The sequence below is a fragment of the Nuphar pumila genome, chromosome 4 (genome assembly GCF_984573655.1).
Source record: "Nuphar pumila chromosome 4, dmNupPumi1.hap1.1, whole genome shotgun sequence".
In the NCBI taxonomy this organism is placed as follows: Eukaryota; Viridiplantae; Streptophyta; class Magnoliopsida; order Nymphaeales; family Nymphaeaceae; genus Nuphar; species Nuphar pumila.
The window spans coordinates 51,175,494-51,198,397 of record NC_143252.1 but is presented as its reverse complement, the minus strand read 5'-3'; the positions used below and the strand labels follow the sequence as shown (position 1 = coordinate 51,198,397).

The following is a 22,904-nucleotide window of genomic DNA, read 5'->3' as shown; positions in this document are numbered from 1 at the left end:
ATATTATGATGATTTTTAATGTTAGTGATTGTGTAACGAATGTGATAATTTGTAATAATATATACTTAAGGAGGTAGTTGTAAGTTATAACATATAATAATACGGTTAAATTTATGTGTTGTGCAGGTTAACAATGGCTAAAATTTGTAAGACAAGAAAGTCCCCATTGTTCGATGGGATGACTACTGGAGAAATTATCCGCCAGTCTGATATATATGAGCATTATGAAACGTACCAAAATATAATGAAGATTGAGCATGATAAAGACATGGACAAAGCATTGGAATTTTATAATGCAGAACCTGATCCATCAGATATTGAAGGTGAAGAGCAAAGGAAGAAGGATGAGGAATAATTAAAGATAAAGAAGAAGGATGACGAAGAGAAGAAAAAGTAAAGGAAGAAAAGGTAAATGAAGAAGGAAGAGGAGAGGAAAAGGCAAAGGAAGAAGGAGGAGGAGAATGAAAAGCAAAGGAAGAAAAGGCAAATAAAGAAAGAGGAGGAGGAGGAGAGGGAAAGGCAAAGGAAGAATAAGAAGAAGAAGGAAGAGAATTAAAGACAAATGATGAAGTTGGAAGAGGAAAAGCAAAGGAAGAAGCATCAGGATGAGTAAGAGAAGGAAAGGCAAAGGAAGGAGAAGGAGGCCGAGGAAGATAAGGCAGAGGAGGGAGGCGGCGGAGCGAAGGAGCAACAAGAAAGGAAGAAGAGATAATGAATGGGGAACAAGAAAGGCCGAGGAGGGAGGAGGAGAAGCGAATGATGGAGCAACAAGAATAGCAGAGGATGGATGAAGGGGATGAAGAGGAGAAAAATATGACCAAGGTACATAAATCGCTCCTGTCTGCGATAGGTATTATTATGTATAGCGATTACTATATATAGCGATTACTGTGATAACAATTACTATGTATAGTGATTACTGTGATAGTGATTACTATGCATAGTGATCACTGTGACCTATGTATAGCGATTAGTACGTATAGCAATTACGTAATGATTTACTGTGATAGGTATTATTATATATATCGATTATTGTGATAGAGATTACTCGGTATAGCAATTATTGTGATAGTGATTACTATGACCTATGTATAGTGATTATTGTAATAGCGATTAGTATGTATAACGATTAATTTGATATCGATTATTGTGTATATGATTACAATGATAGCAAGTGTACACTAATTATTATATATAGTGATTACTGTGTACAATGATGTGTAGAAGTACAAATGGGACTAAATGTGATTTGATACGAATAATATGCTATTTTGTGTTACAGGGAGGTCAGAAGAGAAGTAGAGCACCAGGTGAAAAGCTCAGAGGGCGGTGTCAGTGGCCTGTAGTTCTGTCGTGGTATGGACAAATGAGTGAATATCAGAAGGATCGATTACGAAATATGCACTTTTGAGGCCTTCTAGACTAACATTATTTTGAAATGTGTTGGAACACCATGACCCACTTGGTCAATAAGTGAAATAATAAGATGAACACATTCCAGTTTGATGGTAAGAGCATTTAAATTTGAGAGTCAGACGTATCGTATCATTACCCTTATCGGTCAGGCCTACATTAAGACCGTATCGTATAGTAAAATATTGTAAATTTTTAATAAAAAATTTCTAAAAAATCAGATTTTTTTAAAAAAAAAAATCATATCACATGAAATAATGGCAAACAATTTTGGAGGGTATTTTTGTAATTTTACTCATAATAAAGATTGTTTACCTTAACCCACTTCCTTGAGTGAAAAATTATGAAAATACACTTTTACTTTAGCAAACCTCAAAATCCCTCTCTCTTGTGCATGAATTGCCCCCCAAATCGCTCTCATGAGTCGTAGGGTGTGTGGATACCTGTCTAATGACTTCTACACAAATGAGGGAGCCAGCCTTTAGAGCTCTTTAAAACTCAAAACTTAAAAATTATGATTTGTTAATTTTTAAGAGTGTTGACCAGAGTTGTGAAAAGTGTTGAGGCGTAGCGAGAAGCTCCACCAAAAATCGAGGAAAGCGTAAGCCTCAAATTTTTTTTCGAAAAATTTAAAAAAATTATAAAAATATCTAAAAATATAAATAAATAAAGAAATGCTTTATTGATGAAATAACAACCAATGAGAAAGAGAAAAACTCAAATAAGTACTAAAAAATATGAGATTAACATATAAAAGTAACTAAAAACTGATTACATAATTGAAAAATATATGAGATTAACCAACAAAAGTTAAAATATACTAAGAAACTGATTACATAACTGAAAAATATATGAGATTAACCTACAAAAGTTAAAATATATAAGATTATTCTAAACAATATGAGATTAACATATAAACTATGTCACATGGGTGTGGGTGCGACACTTTCAAAAAAATTGGGTGCAGGGGTGCGGCAAAAATATAAAAAATTATATATATATAAAGTCCAAAAGTTGGACATAAATGTCCCTAGGTGTGTTGACTGCACCCAGGGTCAGGTTGACCGCATCGGGTGCGGGTGAGGGGTGCAATGCAAGTGCGGCACCTAGTTGGAGAGTCCCTGTGACATAGCATATAAAAGTTACTAAAAAACTGATTACATAACTGGAAAATACATGAGATTAACCAACAAAAGTTAAAATATACTAAGAAACTGATTACATAACTAAAATAACTGAAAAATATATGAGATTAACCTACAAAAATCTTGTTGATTATGTCTTAGAAATCTTGTACAAATTTTTTTTTGCGCCTCACACCTCAGGCTTGCGCCTTGAGGCATAGAGGGCTGCACCTCAAGGCACGTTTTTGATAACATTGGTGCTGACCCTGTATCGATGCACCTCGTATCATATGATATGGGTACTATACGCACTCGTATCACAATAAGAGTGCATATCGGATTCCACAATGACCTCTATTTTTTGGAAACACTTGTTTTGCCAAAACAATACATTGATGATGCACACTCCTTCCCCAACACCACTATTTAACAGCCATTGAATGAGGTGGTTTTTCACACCTCCTTAATCTGCACTCAGGGCAGGAGAAGTGAAAAAACCTCCCTACAATGTGCAAACATATTTGAGGTTTAACTTGGTTATGGATCTGATCCATAGTCACAGATATCAGCGACATTTTCAAAATATTGTGATATTATCGGGGTAAAATCAACAAACGATAACGTAGGTAAAGTAGCGCCAATTTGATAATATCGCGATATTATCAATTAGTTTTCTGATTTATTTTTTACATTTTAAATATGTTTTTCTTATTTCTTTTATGTATGTATTTTTTGTCTAAACATGATATTTTCTTACTTATTTTTGTTATTTTTGTTATTTTTTATATTTTTTAAGCCTCAAGGTTTCCCCGAGATCCATGTACTAGTATAATTGTTTCTTATACAAATTTTAGAAGTTAAAACTTGTTGAGGACCCACTTTCCAAGGGCATCTGTTAATTATCTCATAGGTTGCCATTACAAGTGTATGCTGACAGGTTATTTCATGATTAAAGATCTTTGTTTTTCTGCTTTGCTTCTGTAGGCTGTGGCTGGATTTATGACTGAGGTCATGAGAAGGCAGGTTTCATTCAACCCATCCCAAATGGTGTTGACAGCTGGTGCCACTCCGGCAATTGAGATACTGAGCTTCTGCCTTGCTGATCCAGGAAACGCATTTCTTGTTCCAGCCCCATACTACCCAGGGTAACCACCTAATTCTTCCATCAGATAATCCTTATAGGCTTATCCTTTGTTAGTCGTTTGTAGCCTATTGACAAAACTACTTGGGACCAGTTTTGACAGGGACATAAAGCTGAGAACCGGCATAGAATTGGTACCAGTTCCCTGTCGAAGCAGCGATAATTTCAACATCAACATCTCTGCTTTGGAGCGGGCATTCAACCAGTCGAAAAAGCGTGGGCTGAAGGTTCGTGTAGTTCTTATTTCAAACCCTTCAAACCCAGTTGGTCATGTGCTTAGCAGAAGCACTCTATACGCTTTGCTGGATTTTGCGAGGGAGAAAAACATACATCTGATTTCTGATGAGGTGTTTGCTGGATCTGTGCATGGAGTAGATGAGTTTGTAAGCATCACAGAGATAGTTGATTCAGGAGACTTTGATAAGAGCAGGGTTCACTTAATTTACGGGCTATCCAAAGATCTCCGTCTTCCTGGTTTCAGAGTGGGGGTGCTCTATTCTTATAACGATAACGTGTTGGCTGCTGCAACAAGGTTGGCTAGGTTTGTTGGGTTAAACCACCATGTTGGTGGTGGTTACCCACGATGTGGGTAACGCTTCCCCACATAAATTTTGTTCCTTTCGTTAAACCCATTACCGAATAAAAGGGAAACGATTGTTAAACCATTTCCATTCGGTGATTATAAAAGGGTTTCATAAGCAACCCATGCGCTGTGTGAAAATACAGAAATTAGGAGGGAAGAGGTCGACTCACCGTCTGCATAAGGAGGCCTGCGCTTGTGGTGGCTGCAGACCGGCTGAGTTGAAGAACGCCCTTCTCCGGCAACATCCTCCGCCCTCTGTCAATGGCCGCCTCAGGTACGCTCTGTTTTCTGTTTGTTATGCAGAGCCATCGCCATAGGGAGACTGGATTGGTTGCCATCGCCGGAAAACCCCCAACCATCCCTACATTGGGTTATGGGCCCACACCTCGCTTCCGCTGCGGGGTGTGCTCTGGGTCGACCAGCAAAGCAGATCACCGTGGGGTGACGCTGCTGCTGGTCACCGGCGCCTGTCGCCGTTGGGCGACAGACAAAAAAAAAAAAATTTGTTACCTCTGTTTTGGGGGTTTTCTGTCGGCAAGGACACCGTCGGCGTTTCACTCCTTCATCCACTATTAAAGCGTTGCTGGGACTGTCGTCGGCGACTATTGAGTCACCGGATTTCTGAAAAAGCTTCTGCGGCTTCAGTTTTTTCGTCGGCGGATGGATGGCTGCTTTTGCCGGAGAAGAAACGCCATCAGCAGGCGGCATAGGTCGCCGGCATTGATCGTCGGCCGGCAGGCCGACATTGATCGACGGCGGGCGGCATAGGTCGCCGACAATGAAAATGGGGAAAACCCCTCTTTTCTAAAAGATCGGGTTTTCTGCCCTTTTTCAATTTTATTTTTGGTTCGGGTCGGGTTCATTTTCTGAACCGGACCCGCCCACCCGAATCCGATCCATAAAGTTGATTCGGATCGGATCCAGGATTTGGGTGAGGACCCAGATAAAGTAAACCCGGGTCAGACCCGGATCCAATAATACCGGGTCCGACCCGGATCCAATAATACCGGGTCCGACCCGGATCCGGACAGTACCGGGTCTGACTCGGATCCAGTCATAACCGGGTCCGACCCAGATCCGAACAGTACCGGGTCCGACCCGGATCCAGGTCTTAACCGGGTCTGGCCCGGATCCAGATAACCCCGGGTCCGCCCCGGATACAGCCTGTACCGGGTCCGACCCGGATCCGGATAACCCTGGGTCTGACCCGAATCCAGTTTGCAGTCGGGTCTGACCCGGATCAAGGAGGGTCCAGGCACTATTTGGCCTGAACCGGATCAGGGACTGACTCAGCCTCTTTCCGGGACCGGTTCGGAGCCGTTTTTGGCCGGTTCCTTCCAGTTTTTCACCGGTTCCGAGATGCTAAGACCTTGTTTTCTTAAATATAAGAAAATACAGGGATTTTGGCATACAGTTATAGGGTTTTAATGAACTTTTGTTCATACTTGACCCGGTTCATAAGGTTCAGAACCGGTTCGGACCCTTGGATGACCGGTTCGGGGCTGTTTCAGACCGGTTCAGAGTGCTTTAAAACCGGTTCATGAAACATATGACAGGTTCATTCAGTTTTAGAACCATTTTGAGAGTCATATGTCTAGTCCATTCGGTTTACGGACTATTTTAAGATATTATTTTATATTGGCATTAAGGATAGTCAGATAACTTAGTGTATTCATGTCACCAAAGTGACTGAATACACGTATGTTGTCAAAATATTGTACTATCATATGGTTTTAGTCAACATTACTGTTGTACTTATATTCATGAAACGATAGACGACCCAAAGGTAGTTTTATCGTGTTTGGAATTTAAGTAGGGTAGAATAAGGTAAATGTGTCGAGATACATCACACATGTGTATCCAAAGATACCTTGTGTTGATGGTCTATCTTCATAAGAACCTTAGTTTTACCGAATATGGTCGGTAGGCGAAGTGGTTTCGCGTGTCGGAGCTCTTACCAAAGTAGGACTCCGATGACCCCCTTCACTCGCTTGGAAAGAAGCATATCAAGGGCCTTTATTAATTTGCTTTTTCCACTAAAGTTTTAGTCTCGTATGAATGTTTCCTGATACGTGTCTTTTGTCATGCAGTTTCTAGTTCTGTGATATTAGATGGCTCTAGCTCTATACCTTTTCTAGATGGATCTAATTTTAGTGATTGGAAAGAAAATGTTTTTTTTGCATTAGGGTATATGGATCTAGATCTGGCCCTAAGAATAGATGAACCCGCTGCCCTCACTGATCAGAGTACCGCTGATCAAAAGATTGCTTTTGAGAAGTGGGAGCATTCGAATAGGCTTAGCTTGTTGCTTTTGCAATCTAAAGTGGTGAAGAACATTCGAAGTGCTATCCCACAATGCAGAACAGTGAGGGAATTCATGAATGCCATTGAGGCACAGTTTGTGAGTTCAAACAAGGCCAGAGCCAGTACCCTGATGTCAAAACTGATATCTATAAAATATACTAGAGGAGGAAACATTCGCCAGCACATTTTGGAGATGAGAAACATAGCGTCTCAGCTGAATGACATGAAGCTCACCATCTCTGATTCTTTCTTAGTGCATTTAGTCCTAACATCCTTACCCTTGGAATACGGACCTTTCAAAATCTCGTACAACACACATAATGATGAATGGACATTTAATGAACTTATGTCCAAGCGTGTTGAAGAAGAAGAGAGGATGAAAGGTGAGAAGGTGCAGAGTGCACATATGACTTCTCATATGTCCAAGGTAGGACCAAGGAAGAATGCATTTAAGAGAAATGCTAGGAAGAAGCCAACTGAGGATAAGTCATCCCAAGACAAGCAATCAAACTCTGCTCCCATAAAGTGCTTCTTTTGCAAGAAGAAGGGACACATAAAGGCAGATTGCATAAAGTACAAAAAGTGGTTGGAAAAGAGAGGTAATTTGTCATTAGTTTCTCATGAATGTAATTTATTACATATTCCTGAAAATAGATGGTGGATTGATTCTGGTGCTACTGTTCATATTTCTAACTGTCTACAGTTGTTTCTAAGCAGAAGGGAACCAACAATGCATGAGAAAAGCATCTATTCGGGAAACAAGATGCGTTCACATGTGAAGGGTGTTGGAACCTGCAGGATTACTCTGAATACGGGCGTAGTTTTAGATCTTCATGATGTCTTTTATATTCCATCGTATAGTAGAAACTTAATTTCAATTTCAAAGTTGGATAAATTTAGATATTGTTTTAAGTTTGAAAATTCCAAATTGTTCATATTCAGAAATTCAATTGAAATTGGTTCTGCATCAGTTTATGATGGTTTATATATATTGAATGTGAAGATCCAAACTCAAGAGTCTTTGACTTCTGAATACGCATTGGTTGGAAATAAACGTAGCATGACAGATGATAAATCTTACATGCTTTGGCATCGAAGGTTGGGTCATATCTCTGAAAAGAGAATAAAAAGACTGGTAAATGAAGAGATCTTGCAATCTCTAGATTTTACTGACAATGACTCATGTGTTGATTGCATAAAGGCTAAGCATACAAACACATATAAAGAGGGTGTCAAATGCAGTAGTGAGATATTAGAAATAGTCCATACGGATGTATGCAGACCGTTTTCTCCCTGTTACACAAGCAAAAAATATTTCGTCACCTTTATTGATGACTATTCTCGGTATATGTATCTCTACTTGATTTTAAAAAAAATTGATGTTTTTCAGATGTTTAAGGAATTTAAGAAAGAAGTAGAGAAACAAATCGATAAGGTTATTAAAATAGTCAGGTCTGATAGAGGTGGCGAATATTATGGTAGGTTTACTGAGATGGGGAAAAGAGAAGGACCATTAGCGCGATTTCTTAAAGAGGAAGGCATTGTGCCTCAATATACCATGCCTAGTAGTGCCTATCAGAATGGTGTAGCTGAAAGGAGAAATCGTACGCTTAAAGAAATGGTAAGGGCCATGTTGAATTATTCAACACTTCCCATAAAGTTGTGGGGCGAAGCCTTAAGGACTGTTGTGCATATTTTGAATAAGGTTCCTACAAAATCTGTGGCTAAAACTCCTTACGAGCTGTGGACAGGTAGGAAACCATCATTGTCTTATATGCACATATGGGGATGTCCTGCAGAGGCTAAACTGTATAACCCCCACATTAAAGCCTTTGATCCAAGAACAACCAGTGGATATTTCATTGGTTATCCAGAAAGATAAAAAAGATACAGGTTTTATTGCCCATCTCACTCACCACAGATTGTTGAAACAGATAAGGCTAAAATCCTAGAAGATGGTTCAGTAGGATTAAGTGCACTTCAAAGCATTGGTTTTGAGGAAATACAGGATCTAGTTTCATCACCTGTTAAGGAAAACATCGAAAGATACCACATTGTTATTCCTAATGATGGTGTGGTTGATCATTCGATTGTTAATGCACAAATCCAAAGTGAACCTATTGTGGACAATGCGGAAGAGCACGAGCAGGATGATCAGGTTCCATCTGAGCCTGAGGAACGACCTGTTTGAAAATCCACAAGGATTAGGAGATCTGTCATACATCCTGATTATGTGGTGTACCTTCAGGAGCCTGGTGATTTCATAGATATGGATGATGACCCGTTGAATTTTATGAAAGCTGTTGAAAGCAAACAATCTTCGCATTGGATTGAAGCTGTGAACACCCCAAATTTTTCAAAATCTTTTAAATATTCCCCTTTTGCCCCTAAATTCATTTTTTGAGTGAATGGGTCATTTCAAATCTAAATTCCAGTTCACTTCTCAAGTTTTATTGAAATTAAATTCATTTCATATGTTTAAATTGATTTCAGATCTGGATCCATTGTCCAGATCCAAATCTGAGTCTCATTGTTCAAATTTTAAATTAAAATTACATAAAATACCAAAAATAGTTTTTAAAATAGCTCAGACAGTCCCTCCGACATCTGTTTGGATCCATCGAATTGTATTTCTTGATTCGAGTATCAAAACTCGAACATTTTCTCAAAACCTGGGTCCAAACCCCTTTTTCTGAAGAAATTTCCCCGAAATGGTCTGAATTTTTCAAGAAAATACTTTTGTAAATATTCCTTTTAGAAAAATACAAAAAAATTAGGGTTTTTGTTTTCTCAGATCTTCATTCCAAAAAAATACAAAAAAAAAATTATTCAGAAAAGAACAAAAAAATTCAAAAATAAATGAAGAAAATTGCAAAATGGTTTTTAGAAACCCGTTTTAGAGAAAACTTTTTGGAGAGGCCCTTCCGTGGAAAAACCATATTTTCATTTTAAGAGTCGAGTTAGGGTTTTGAAAAACCCTAACTCTCGCCATCTTCCTTGCTTCACCTCAGCCGCCTCTCTCTCTCCTCCATGGCCGAACCCTCCATTTCCAACCCCTCATCACCAACAACCCCCATCTTCACCCTTCATCCCTCAACCGAGACTTCTTTCTTCCCCTTTAAAATCGGCCAACGAAAACCCTTTTCCTTACCCGTTATCACCCCAGCACCCCTCTTTCATGATCAATCCTCGATCCTTCTCCCTTTTCCCTTCATCCTTGTCTTCCCCTCTATCTCTTCTTTCGGTCCTCGGATGTTCCCTCTGATCAAGGGAATGAAATGAAACCCTCAAGAAAGAAGGATAGCAAGCGACTGCCATTAACTCCTCCTTCACGGTGCCTCTTCTACAGAAGGTTATTCTTCCTCCTTCAGAATCCATACAGCTACAGGGAGTCGACCACTCTGAAGCTTCTGCAACTCGCTTCAAAGATACCATGTTCTTCCTCCCCTTCACATTTTCGTTTCGGCTTTTTCCCAATCGACAGAAAGGGATCGATCAATCTCGGAAGTTACAGGTAAGTAACCTTGCCCTATCTAATTCTTTCTGAAATTCCTCTCTTCCTCCCATAATATCGTCCTGTATTTCTTCTGGTTTTCTTTTTTTTAGGCAAAATGGTGGATCGGCTTGCCTATAGCAGGATCGACCCATCCTATGCAACATCAACGGAATGTCTATTCCAACAAAATTTTTCTTTTCCCTTTCTCTATTTTTCCTTTTCTTCCATCGTTTTCCTTTTTTTTTTTTTTTGTTGTTGTTTTGTTTCCTATTCCCTGCCTACATCGGAATCTTATTCCAACCCGATGAAGCAATATAGATCTTGATTTTTTTTTATTTTATGTTGATATTGAATTCGTTATTCTCATGCTTGATGGCTCAAAATGTCACCCCCTTTTATTTTTCTGCATCCTGTAATTAACACTATGTTGGGGATTGAGATTGATTAATGAAGGCATTTGCCTTACTGTACACGGTTGATGGAAGGATTCAGCGTATGGTAATTCTTTTTATGCCATCTGTATGATTGGATATGAAAACAAGGATGTCAATATGCGTGGCATAGTTTGAAGGTCACAAGCACATCTGAAGCATTGCGTTGGGAAAAGAGGAATTACTGCTATCAGTATATTAATATCACAACTACAGTTCATCGGTTGGTCATTGCCCTGAGAGATATGCATCTATTGTGGATAGTTTTGCTCTTCTTGAAATATCAATTGAATTGAAAATGTCAAATATAAGAGTCATATGTCCGAGAAGGGCATTAATGATGAGACATGCTCGCAAGATGACATCACATTGCCTTTAGAGCTCAAGGCTTCGAGACCAATGGCATACGAGCAATCCAAATAGAACTATCTGTTGTATCATTGAATTTTACATGTGATTATATGGTATATTCTATCTTATTTGCAGCACAACATCACTGCACCATGTTCTACATTAGTTTGGTATCATCCATATCATCTTCTGTGTCTTATTTTTCATAACCCAGGCTTACGATTTTATTTCTTACAACATTTTCGTTACAGCTCATTTGATTCTAGTCAATCGGTCATACAGTATCATTTCCATGAGTTGTTGAATCTTCATAAGCATTCACCACATGATCTCCCTTTTTCAACTGCAAAAACAACAAAAAAAAAAGGGAAAAGGGACACTTTACATTTACCGATAAGTATAATATTTGCATCTATTAAACATGGTTTTGATAGTACTGTTACTTTAGCATCATTATATTATCACATTTTGCATGTAATATTTGATCTATCGCATCATGATTTATTCTGCACATTTCTGGAATAATTGTGCATCGAGTGTCAATATTGTGCCAGTTCGGATTTGCGAGGAGTGCAGGTATGGCTCATATATGACTTACCCCACTGGTTCATTTCTTTCAGCAAACCTTAATGTTAGAAACTGTTTCCTGGCTGAAATTTTGATGTGGTATGTCATTTGCAGTTCAGGCTGCACTGATGTGGTAGTGCAGAAATTGAAATGTAAATAGACCAGAAACGCTAAGTGCAGTGATTGAACTCTGTAATCAACCGAAGATAATTTCCTTAGAGGCTAAAGATATTGCAGATTTAGGCTCATTGAAAGAGGTAGCTCAGATCTTCGTTCTTGAAGGAACAACCTCACAGCCGGCACGAACAATAAAGATCAAGGAAGAAGGTCTCAGGACCTATTACTTCTACGAGTTCAATGTGAAGCAACAACATGTGGCTTTAGTTGTATCCGTAAGCAATGGCGAGAAGGATTATGTTGCATCGTCAATTTCTGCAAATGAGCAAAAGATTTCAGTTCAAGGGCCTGGAAATGCTTCCATTTTCTGAGGGGATGATGAGCCACAAACACTTGATATGTCAGAGTTATGCTCTAATAATGGTTTCCTCATGACATATTGAGTGGCTATTCCGAGAAGGCTTGAGAAAGCTTCTTCCCAATCAGGTATGAAATAATGAAAATTTAGGTAATTTTATCCGAAATTATCTCCAGCTTCATATTTTTCTGTAACATGGATACATCAGATTGATATTTATGTCTTCCCTGCTGTTCAATACAATACATTTTTATATCATATATCTGGTATTTTTATACCCAGCAACTGTACATTGTTTGCCTTCACTGCTGACAAAACAAAAGATCATCAATATAGTCACTTTTTCTGCTGTAATTACCATCCCTTTATCAGCATACATACAGACCCTTCCCCCTGTCCCAGCATTGTTTAGCTTGCACAGCATCATCACCTATTTTCAACTACCACAACACTTCATTCCACAGTTAAACACCTTCATTCACCTCTTTAACATTCACCACAACATGTGCTGGTTTTATTTCCTGCGACAATGTCATTATATACCCTGCATTCATTACTTACACTTATCATTCCATCTTCACATGTTAGCATCACCCTCATATTGATAGGCTACCACCCTTCAGCATAATCTCCATATCAGAGCTAGATCTGCCAAAGTATACCATTGGCGGAAGGAGTTGTACAATGCTTACAGTTGACGAGTTTACCTTATCTCAATCAAGGCAGCCAGAATTTCCAGATATTTGTTTTGACATGAAGCTATCTTTTTGATAAATAGGCTCTAGAGCTCCTTTGGGTTTGGGTTATATATCATGTATCAAGTTTTACATATGGCTGGGCATGGGTTTTAAGGAAACAGGAGTGCCTACCTGGGCTAGAGATAACAGATGGGAGCCATTGTCTGTAACTAGTAGATGGATTGTTTAGGGATTGAAGAATCAACTAGCCTTAACTGATATATCATCTGGCCGTAAGCCTTAGCTTAATCTTAAGATACTATTGAAAATTTGGTAATTTTCTGAATAGTGAAAGATGTAGTTTGAAAAGGTAGCTGAATATGATTACATATCCTTAGGTATACTGTTTAATGGCTATCTTGGTGATGCTATGCCGAAATCGTTTGGGTATGCTGTTATAAAAATCGGTGGTTTAATATTGCTGGCATCCACATGATCAAAACTCAGTGAGTGATTTACATCAAATCAATTTGCTATCATAAACTGTTTTTGATTTATAGCAGAATCAGATTGATATTGTTAAGCATTGAAAGCATCATTTTCAGCATACATTCTCATGGTTCTTCATATACATTTCCAGTGCATCTCATATGTCAATCCTTATATGCATTCTTTTCTTAATTGAATATGAATACCTATTCAGGTATGTCTATCTAATTATTGAAACCCTTAGATTCAATATAAATATTTTGCCTCTCACTTTATACTAACTACGTGTTTTCCTTTTCAGGAAGTATTCAAGAATTGTTGAAATTTCTTTTTAGGATTTCATTATTTCTTTGTATTTCCAAACTTCTAATAACTAGATATAATGGAAATATTTACATTTTCAGTATTAGCTTAGAATGGATGAGCATTGTAAATATCATGAATTGCTTGTTTTCATGCATCTTTATATTCATTTCTCAAATTCTCACAAATGGTGAAACACGAATGGCACGTGCACCATTTCGTAAAAGGTAAATTAATCCTAAGTTGATGATCCACATCAATGGCCATAGTCAGGGTGTGGACAAAACTTAGTGTTTTTATCTTTTACGAAGTAACACTGGATCCGCACTGGATCTATCCTCAAAACTCATCATGTTTCCTTAAACATTTTCTCCTTTTATCAGAATTTAACTTAAAATTAATTCAAAATATATACCAATGGCCATAGTCAGGGTATATTGAGAATTAATTTCATTTTAAATCCTATAAAAGCACCAAATGTGTCTTATCCTTCACCTGAATTTAAATATAGATTATTATATAATACATTCAATGACCATAGTCAGGGATGTATTATATCTTCAATCTTATTTTAATTCAGTTCAAGAATAAGATAGCTTTTCAAAATCTAAATTCAAAGTCTTTTAATTCATTCATCATTTAGGATAGAATTGCATCATATTTCAAAATTTCTTTTTCAAAAACTCCAAGTGATGTAAATATCTTCCTCAATCTATTCTTATAAAATCCAATTCATTCTTTCAAATTTTCAAAATTCTATTTTCAATCTCAAAGTTCAAATTAACTTTGAGATTTCAAATTCATTTTATATTCAAAATTCAAATCAGATTTCAAAGTCCAATTTGACTTTGAAACTTCAGAATCATCTTGTATTTCAAATTCCAAATTCTATCTTAAAGTACAATATTAACTTTGAAATTTCACCTGTATATTCAAGATTCAATTCATTTTTTTTCAAATCCAATTCAAATTTAGAAATTCTTGATTCATCTTCTAAATTCCAGATTCAAACTCCAAATTCAAAGTCCAATTTGACTTTGAAATACATATTCCAAGTTCAAAATTCTCAAATCATATTTTAAAAATTCCAAATCCAAAGTTAGACTCTAAATCCAACTTGGATCCAGATTTCCAAGTACAAATCCTCACTTTTGGATCTCAAATTCAGATCCAAAACCCATTCTAAAGATCCAGGATTCAACACTCATATTGGATCTCAGACTTTAGACCCAATTCCTCTTTAGGATCCAGGACCCATTTCCAATGTTTGGATCTCAGACTTCAGATCCAATTCTCCTTTAGGATCCAGACTTCAATTTCACTTTGGATCTCAGAACGCAGATCCAAATCCATGATAGGATCCAGAATCCAACTCTACAGACTTCAGATCCAAATTCCTCTTTAGGATCCAGAGTCCAAATTCACTTTGGATCTTAGGCTTCAGATCCAACTCCTCCTTAGGATCCAGACTCCAAATTCACCTTGGATCTCAGACTTCAGATCCAAATCCATATTAGGATCCGGAATCCAATTCCAATTTTAGATTCCAATTCCATTTTCGGATCTAATCCGAATTTCTTAAATCAATTTCTATTTTTAAATACCATTTGATTTTCTCAAATCCATTCTAAATTTCAAAACTTCAAAATTTAAATTCAAATTTCATCTCAAGTATTCATCTCCTTTCCTAAATTCAAAGTTCAAATTCAAAGTCCATCTCTGACTCTGAAACTTCATTTTAAAGCTTTAAGTCATTCCTTCTCATTTATTCTTCCAATCCTGATTTACTTCAAAAAAACTTAGAACTCCTCTGATCTATCTCAAGTTCTAAAGTTAGATTCAATCATTTCTTTGCTCCCTCATCAAGTTCATCTCAAAATAACTTGGAGATTTTCAAAATATCTTTCAAAAAGAGCATACATTATGGCATTGCACAAGCATGATTCTTTGTGCATTTAGAGTTAGAATAAATTCTTAGATTATATTTAGGCAAAGCAAAAAGGCATAGATTCGATCCTTTGTTTGATTACCCCTGGTAAAGGCGCCAGGAACGGTCGAACCTCGTACCGACGAGCAAATCCCGTCTCTCCATTTTCCCGCATATTTTCAAAAACGGAGGCGAGTTATTTGCTAAATATTTTCAAATTAAGGTCAAGTGAGACCGCGCAAAATAGTCCCTCTTCTCTCTTTCTTTCTTTCTTTTCTCTTCTCTCTTTCTTTTCTTTCTTTTATTCTTCTCCCTTCAAAAAGGAGAAAAATAAGAGGTTAGAAAAGGAAAAAAGAAGGAAGAGAGAGAAACCACAAGAGAATAGGAAAAAATTTGCGATGATCACAGAAGCCATGAAAGAAGAGTTAGACTCTATGGCTAAAAATCAAGTATGGGATCTTGTCACGTTACCTAAAGGAGTAAAGCCCGTAGGGTGTAAATGGGTCTTTAAGACCAAGAAGGACTCCAAAGGTAACATAGAGAGACATAAAGCAAGATTGGTTGCTAAAGGATTCACCCAAATAGAGGGCATTGACTATAATGAGACATTCTCTCCTGTCTCAACTAAGGAGTCAATGAGGATTATTCTGGCCCTCATAGCTCATTATGACTTAGAGCTACATCAGATGGATGTGAAAACAATGTTTCTCAACGGGGATTTGAATGAAGAGGTATACATGGAACAACCTCTTGGTTTATCTGAAAATGATCATTTGGTTTGTAAGGTTAACAAATCAATATATGGACTTAAACAGGCCTCCCGACAGTGGTATATTAAATTTTCCCAAGTCATTGTGACTTTCGGATTTACAGAAAACATTATTGATCAATGTATATACCTTAAGGAAAGTGGGAGTAAGTTCATTATATTGATGTTGTATGTAGATGACATCTTACTTGCAACCAACGATATAAAGTTGCTTTCAGAGACAAAACAGTTTCTTGCATCACATTTTGATATGAAAGATATGGGTGAGGCTGCTTACGTTCTTCACATTGAGATTCATCGAGACCGAGCAAAAGGGTTTCTAGGCCTCTCCCAAAGATCCTATATAGAAAAGGTGTTAAAGCGATGTGGGATGGAGAATTGTTCTCCTATTTCTACACCCATATCAAAAGGTGACAAGCTGAGCCTAAAGGATTGTCCACAGAACGATATTGACAAAGCACAGATGAGTGCTTATCCATATGCATCAGTTGTCGGCAGCTTGCAGTACGCGCATACATGTTCTCGACCAGATATTTCTTTTGCAGTAGGGGTACTTGGCAGATTTCAGTCTAATCCAGGTTCACCCCATTGGAAGGCTGCCAAGAAAGTCTTGCGGTACTTGCAAGGGACAAAAGACTATATGTTAACGTATCATAAAGTTGATCACCTCGAGGTCATTGGCTACTCAGATGCGGATTTAGGAGGATGCCTTGATAGTAGAAAGTCTACTACTGGGTATGTCTTCTTACTTGCTGGGGGAGCGATCTCTTGGAGGAGTGGAAAGCAGACGACCACTGCTGCCCACACCATGGAGGCAGAATTCATTGCATTGTACGAGACTACTTCGCAGGCTATATGGTTAAAGAACTTCATATCACAGTTAAAGGTGGTCGATTCCATTGGGAAGCCACTGAAGGTCTACTGTGATAATGAAGCTGCGGTGTCCTTTTCGAACAACAACAAAAGTATTACGTCATGCAAGCATATGGAATTGAAGTATTTTGTTGTTAAAGAAAAGACAGAGAATCATTTAGTGCATATTGTCAATATTGGTACCAAAGAGATGATCGTTGATCCTCTTACTAAAGAGCTAGCATCGGGATTATATTCCGAACATGTAATGAGGATGGGATTGTTAAACTCTTTTTGACATATGCATGTAAATAAAGTGATCACTTTCAGTTTTTGATTCTCATTATGGTTGTTATTAATCTCATAAGGATTAGAGATTCAATTAAGGATCTATAGAATAGAATATAAAGGCCATTCTATTCATCAAGTTATTCCCATAAGGTTTTCTGGTTAGAGGGTTTATCGTCGGAACAAGTGGGAGAATGTTGGGTTAAACCACCACGTTGGTGGTGGTTACCCACAATGTGGGTAACGCTTCCCCACATAAATTTTGTTCCTTCCGTTAAACCCATTACCGAATAAAAGGGAAACGGTTGTTAAACCGTTTCCATTCGGTGATTATAAAAGGGTTTCATAAGCAACCCATGCGCTGTGTGAAAATACAGAAATTAGGAGGGAAGAGGTCGACTCACCGTCTGCATAAGGAGGCTTGCGCTTGTGGTGGCTGCAGACCGGCTGAGTTGAAGAACGCCCTTCTCCGGCAACATCCTCCGCCCTCCGTCAATGGCCGCCTCATGTACGCTCTGTTTTTTGTTTGTTATGCAGGGCCATCACCACAGGGAGGCCGGATTGGTTGCCATCGCCGGAAAACCCCCAGCCATCCCTACAAGGTTCTCTTCTGTTTCTGCGCCAACCCAATGGTTGCTCATAGCCATGCTTTCAGACTCTAGTTTTGTCCGTAGATTCATCAAGGAGAATCATGAGAGGCTTAGTGGAATGTACACTGATTTTGTGGATGGACTGAAGGAGTTGGGCATCGAGTGCACCAAGAGCAGTGGTGGTTTCTATTGTTGGGCCGACATGAGCCGATTGATAAGGTCTTATAGCGAAAAAGGGGAGCTCGAGCTATGGGAGAAGCTCTTAGACGTAGGGAAGATCAAAGTCACTCCTGGGTCAGCTTGTCACTGTATCGAACCCAGATGGTTTCGTTGTTGTTTCACCATGTTATCAAGAGGTGATTTGCCTGTGGTAATGAAACAGATTAAAAAGGTTTCTGAAAGCTGTAAATTTCGTAGATAATAAAAAAAAAAGTTGCTAATGATTTTTCTTCCAATTAATGCCCTTCTTTTTCCTCTCCTTTGTTGGAAATGCATGGCTTTTTGCTCTGTTTTTTGAAGAACCTTAGCTGGAACTGAAGCACATAGATCACTTTATTAAGATAATATATATAGTACACAAATCTAATTGCTGCCATGTATGTTTTCTGGTCGGTCCTTTTCCCAGTTCTCATTCTGGTACATCATCACTACAGCAACAAGCTGAGGTTTTTTTTTTTAAAACACATAATACAATGGGCTTCGAACAATGGTCTGTTTCCTTGTCTAATTTTGCCTCCAATCTAGGATGGTTTGCGTGTGTTCACTGGCCGCCTTATGGATCTGGTTCCAAAAGCGTAGCATATCATTCGGTAATGGTTAATAGAAAAAAACACAAAAGAAAGCAAAACAAAGGAGAAAGACATGCAACCATAACAGAGGGTTACATGTTCTCCCCCGAAGATGCACTGTTTGCTACAGTTCTTGTTCGAGGTCTGAATGAGCGCCACGTATATAAGCATGTGGGGCTAGTATCCCTGTGTGTGTCAGCATCACTTAGCATCGGAGTACGGTGCAGTTGCAAAGACTTAAGTACCCTTTTCTACTATTCTCTCCATGAAACGATGGTTCAAGAAAAGGACAAAAATGTCTGCCATTCAAAAAAAGGAAAATGACGGTTCAAGAAAAGGATAAAAATGTCCTCCATCCAGAAAGTCCAGGATGATGTTAACTCTTCAAACACTACAAGAAAAATGGCTATTAGCGACAGAAGTTTGCGACGGATTTTTTTCATCGCAACTTTGCGGTGGATTAACGAGAGAAACACATCTATCGCTAAAATCTGTAATATTTATGAAAATAACGACGAAAAAACTTTTGTCGCGAAATCCGTCTCTAATTAGCGATGGCTTAGTGACGTCAGGTTTTTGTCGCAATACCCGCAGCATTTAGCGACAGATTTGGCGATAAAGGTTTTTTTGTCGCTACGTAGCGATGACGTTAGTGACATAATATTTCCGTCGCTAACTGGTCATGTAAATTTGCGACGGAGTTGCGATGGAAGTAGGCCGTCGCCAAATTTTTCGCTAAGTTTTCCGTAAATCCCTAATCAGAACCCTTCTTTCTCTTTCATGTTTCGTCTCTCCCGCCCGACGCACTCCCCCGGTCGCCGCCCTCTGCCGCCCGATGCACTCACTGACTCGCCGCCCATCGCTCCACGGTCTGCCGCCCGTCCCTCCCCCAGCCCATCGCCCCCCGTTCTGCCGCTCGTCCCTTCCCCGGCCCATCGCCCCATGTTTCGCCGCCCGTCGCCCCCGCCCGCCGCGCGACGTCTCCCAGGTAAGTGGGTCATTTTTTTTTTGGCAGAGGGTTGCCCCCCTGCCTCGTTCTTTTTTTCCGGCAGGGGGGCGCCTGCCTCATTTTTTTTTCCGGTAGGGGGTCGCTCCCCTACCTCATTTTTTATTTCTAGCAGGGGGGGGCGCCCCCTTGCCTCTTTTTTTTTCGGCAGGGGGGGGGGACCCCCTGCCTCTTTTTTTTTCGGCAGGGGGTCGCCCCCCTTACCTCATTTTTTTATTCGAGCAGGGGGTCGCCCCCCTGCCTCTTTTTTCTTTCGGGCAGGGGGGCGACCCCTTGCCTCATTTTTTTTTTCCGATAGGGGGTCGCCCCTCTTGCCTCATTTTTTTTTTGGTAGGGGGGGCAATGGGCCAGGGGGCGCCCAACGATCGTCGGGTTCCTGAACCACGGCATCACCCTGTGCCTGTAGCTCCGAGGGACGATCACTGCCTCTGGAGACCTCATGCCACTATTGTATATCGCTGGCCTACTGACTGGCCAGTCGAACTCGAAAACTTGTTGGGCCGAACTGAGAGGTGGTCGACGCCTGGGAGGCGTTCCGCCTCGCCGCAATCCCGTTCGACTTCGATATTTATTCTAAATTTTTTCCTTTCGACAGAGGGTGACTTCATTTTAACACAGTGTCTTTTGCAGATTTCTCAACGGATCCTGCTTGTGCCCCACCACTTGTGGTAAGTAAGTGACAAAAATAATGCAAATCGGGTAAATACCCGTGGTGAGTAAGTGATGCAAGAACATCACATGTTATTTAATTTATTGGATGCAACACTTTACTGTTCATACACTCACTTAGTTGTTGATATCTAGGACTGCTTTGTTAGAGTTTGGAGATCATGCTGAGCATGATTTTAATGTATGAGAATAGAAGTGTTCTCATTTTTGGAGTACGGATTCCATGCTAGGCATGGTAGTAGTTAGCGGGATATTAGAGTGTGTTTGTTGCAGGTATATGTTTGATATTTTTTTTATATGAATGTTTTCGATGTATTGCAATATTTGATGTGATTGTATCCATGCTTGCATATAGTTACTTTCAATTTAATTATGACTTACACATGAAATTGTATAATGAAAGCATGCTTCAAATGATTGTATCGTGTTATGAATAGTTTGCACATGAAAATATTAAGTTATCAATGCATGCATCATAATTCTTGTGATTGTATGACATCATATATTGCATGATAAATTTGATATTTTCTTCATCATAGTATTCTGATGATTCTCTTTTAACTGGCTAGGATACTATTCGTAACATCATACGACAAAATGACTACAAACCGTAAATGGATGTACCGTAGAATAGTTGATAATGAGTTATTGCATGAATATATGTATGGTGTTGAAAGTTTTATTGAATTTGTAACGACAAGTGTCAGTACAGTGGATCCCACAGGTCGGATTAGGTGTCCCTGCAGGATTTATAAGAAAAATTGATTTATAGAACCTTATGGCGTTAGACATCACCTATATAGGAAGGGTTTTGTGAGTGATTATCAGAATTGGACATTTTATGGTGAAGAATTTAGAAACATATTTGATGCACGGGTGAATGTGGTGCACAATAATTCATATATGGATTTGATATTTGATGTCGTAGGAACAGAACTGGGTTTTGCTATGGGTCCTAGTGATGTAACAACTGCAGTAGATGAAGAATTACCAAACAATGCAGCTAGTAGATTTTATGATTTACTTAGAGATACTGATGAGCCACTTTGGAACAGTTGCGAGAGTCACACTATCTTGTCTGTAGTTCTTCAACTAATGAATTTGAAGTCTAAGTATAATTTGAGTCAATCATGTTTTGACCGTTTGTGCATGATTGTGAAGAGTATGTTGCCCAAAGATGAGAAATTGCCACAAAATTTCTATCGTGCGAAGGTTATGGTCAACGCTCTAGGTATAGGGTATAAAAAAATAGATGCTTGTCCAAATCACTGCATATTGTATTTCAAGGATTAGGAAAACAACATATCATGCCCGTCATGTGGGCATCCTCGGTTCAAGCCAAAGACAAGAGGCAATGGTAGCACGAGATCAAAAGAAGTTTCATACAAGTCACTCTGCTACTTTCCTATCACTCCTATATTGCAACGATTGTATATGTCTTCAAGGACAGCTAAACATATGAGATGGCATGCAAATAAAGTTCGACATGATGAAGACAAGATCACGCATCCTGTTGATGCGAAAGCTTGGAAGCACTTTGATTGTACTCATCAGAACATCGTAATGGAAGTGAGAAATGTTAGACTTGATCTATGTACAGATGGATTTAATCCATTTGGGGGTAGATCAACTCCATACTCATGCTGGCCAGTATTTGTAACTCTATACAACCTTCCACCAAGCTTGTGTACGAAGCGTCCAAATCTTTTCTTGTCTCTATTGATCCCTGGTCCGACCTCACCTGGCCAAAATCTTGATGTATATTTAAGGTCATTGATTGATGAACTAAAAGTATTGTGGGATGATGGTGTTACCATGTATGATGCCCACAAAAAATAAAATTTCAATATAAAGGTCGTTGTTCTATGGACAATCAGTGACTTCCCTGCATATGGTATGTTATCTGGTTAGAGCACACATGGGAGGTTGTCATGTTTGTACTGCATGAAGGACACAAAAACTTTTACATTAACGCATGGAAGAAAGCCTTGATGGTTTGAGTGTCATCATCGATTTCTACCCAACGATCATCTGTTCCGACGACAAAGGAATGTGTTTCGAGCAAGCATAACTGAAATGGAAGGTTCACCCACAAGATTGTCTGGCATAGAGATTTTAAAAAGATTGCAATACTTTCCAGATGTATTAACAAATGCCCGTAGTTTGATGCCCTTCCTTGGATTTGGGAAGGATCACAATTGGACAAAGAAATCTATTTTTTGGGAACTACCATATTGGCCGACTCTATTGATACGACATAATTTGGATGTGATGCATGTAGAGAAAAATGTGTTTGATAATGTGTTCAATACAGTAATGAATGTTAAATGGAAAATAAAGGATAATCTGAAGGCCCATATGGATTTAAAAGTAACATGTAAAAGACCAGAATTGGAACTTAAAGAGTATAATGGCAAAGTACTGAAACCAAAGGCAAGGTACGTGCTTGGACCTGATTAAATAAAGCAGATATATCAATGGTTGAGACAATTGAGATTTTCAGATGGATATGTATCTAACATTGCTCAGGCTGTGAAGATTGACGATGGGCAGTTATATAGGTTGAAGAGCCATGGTTGTCATCTTTATGCAACGATTGATACCCCTAGCATTCCATGATATGTTAGACAAACCTATATGGGCGGTATTATCTGAGTTGAG

General features: G+C 38.9%; 1 protein-coding gene across 1 annotated transcript; it reads left to right on the top strand.

The window, feature by feature from the left end:
* Positions 1–783: 783 nt before the first annotated feature.
* LOC149840210 (1-aminocyclopropane-1-carboxylate synthase 6-like) lies at positions 784–18,201 on the top strand. Its single transcript, XM_090005023.1, has 4 exons — positions 784–822; positions 3,522–3,682; positions 3,773–4,219; positions 17,793–18,201. Exons 1-4 carry the CDS (start codon positions 784–786, stop codon positions 18,199–18,201), a joined length of 1,056 nt encoding a protein of 351 aa, XP_089861149.1.
* Positions 18,202–22,904: the final 4,703 nt, after the last annotated feature.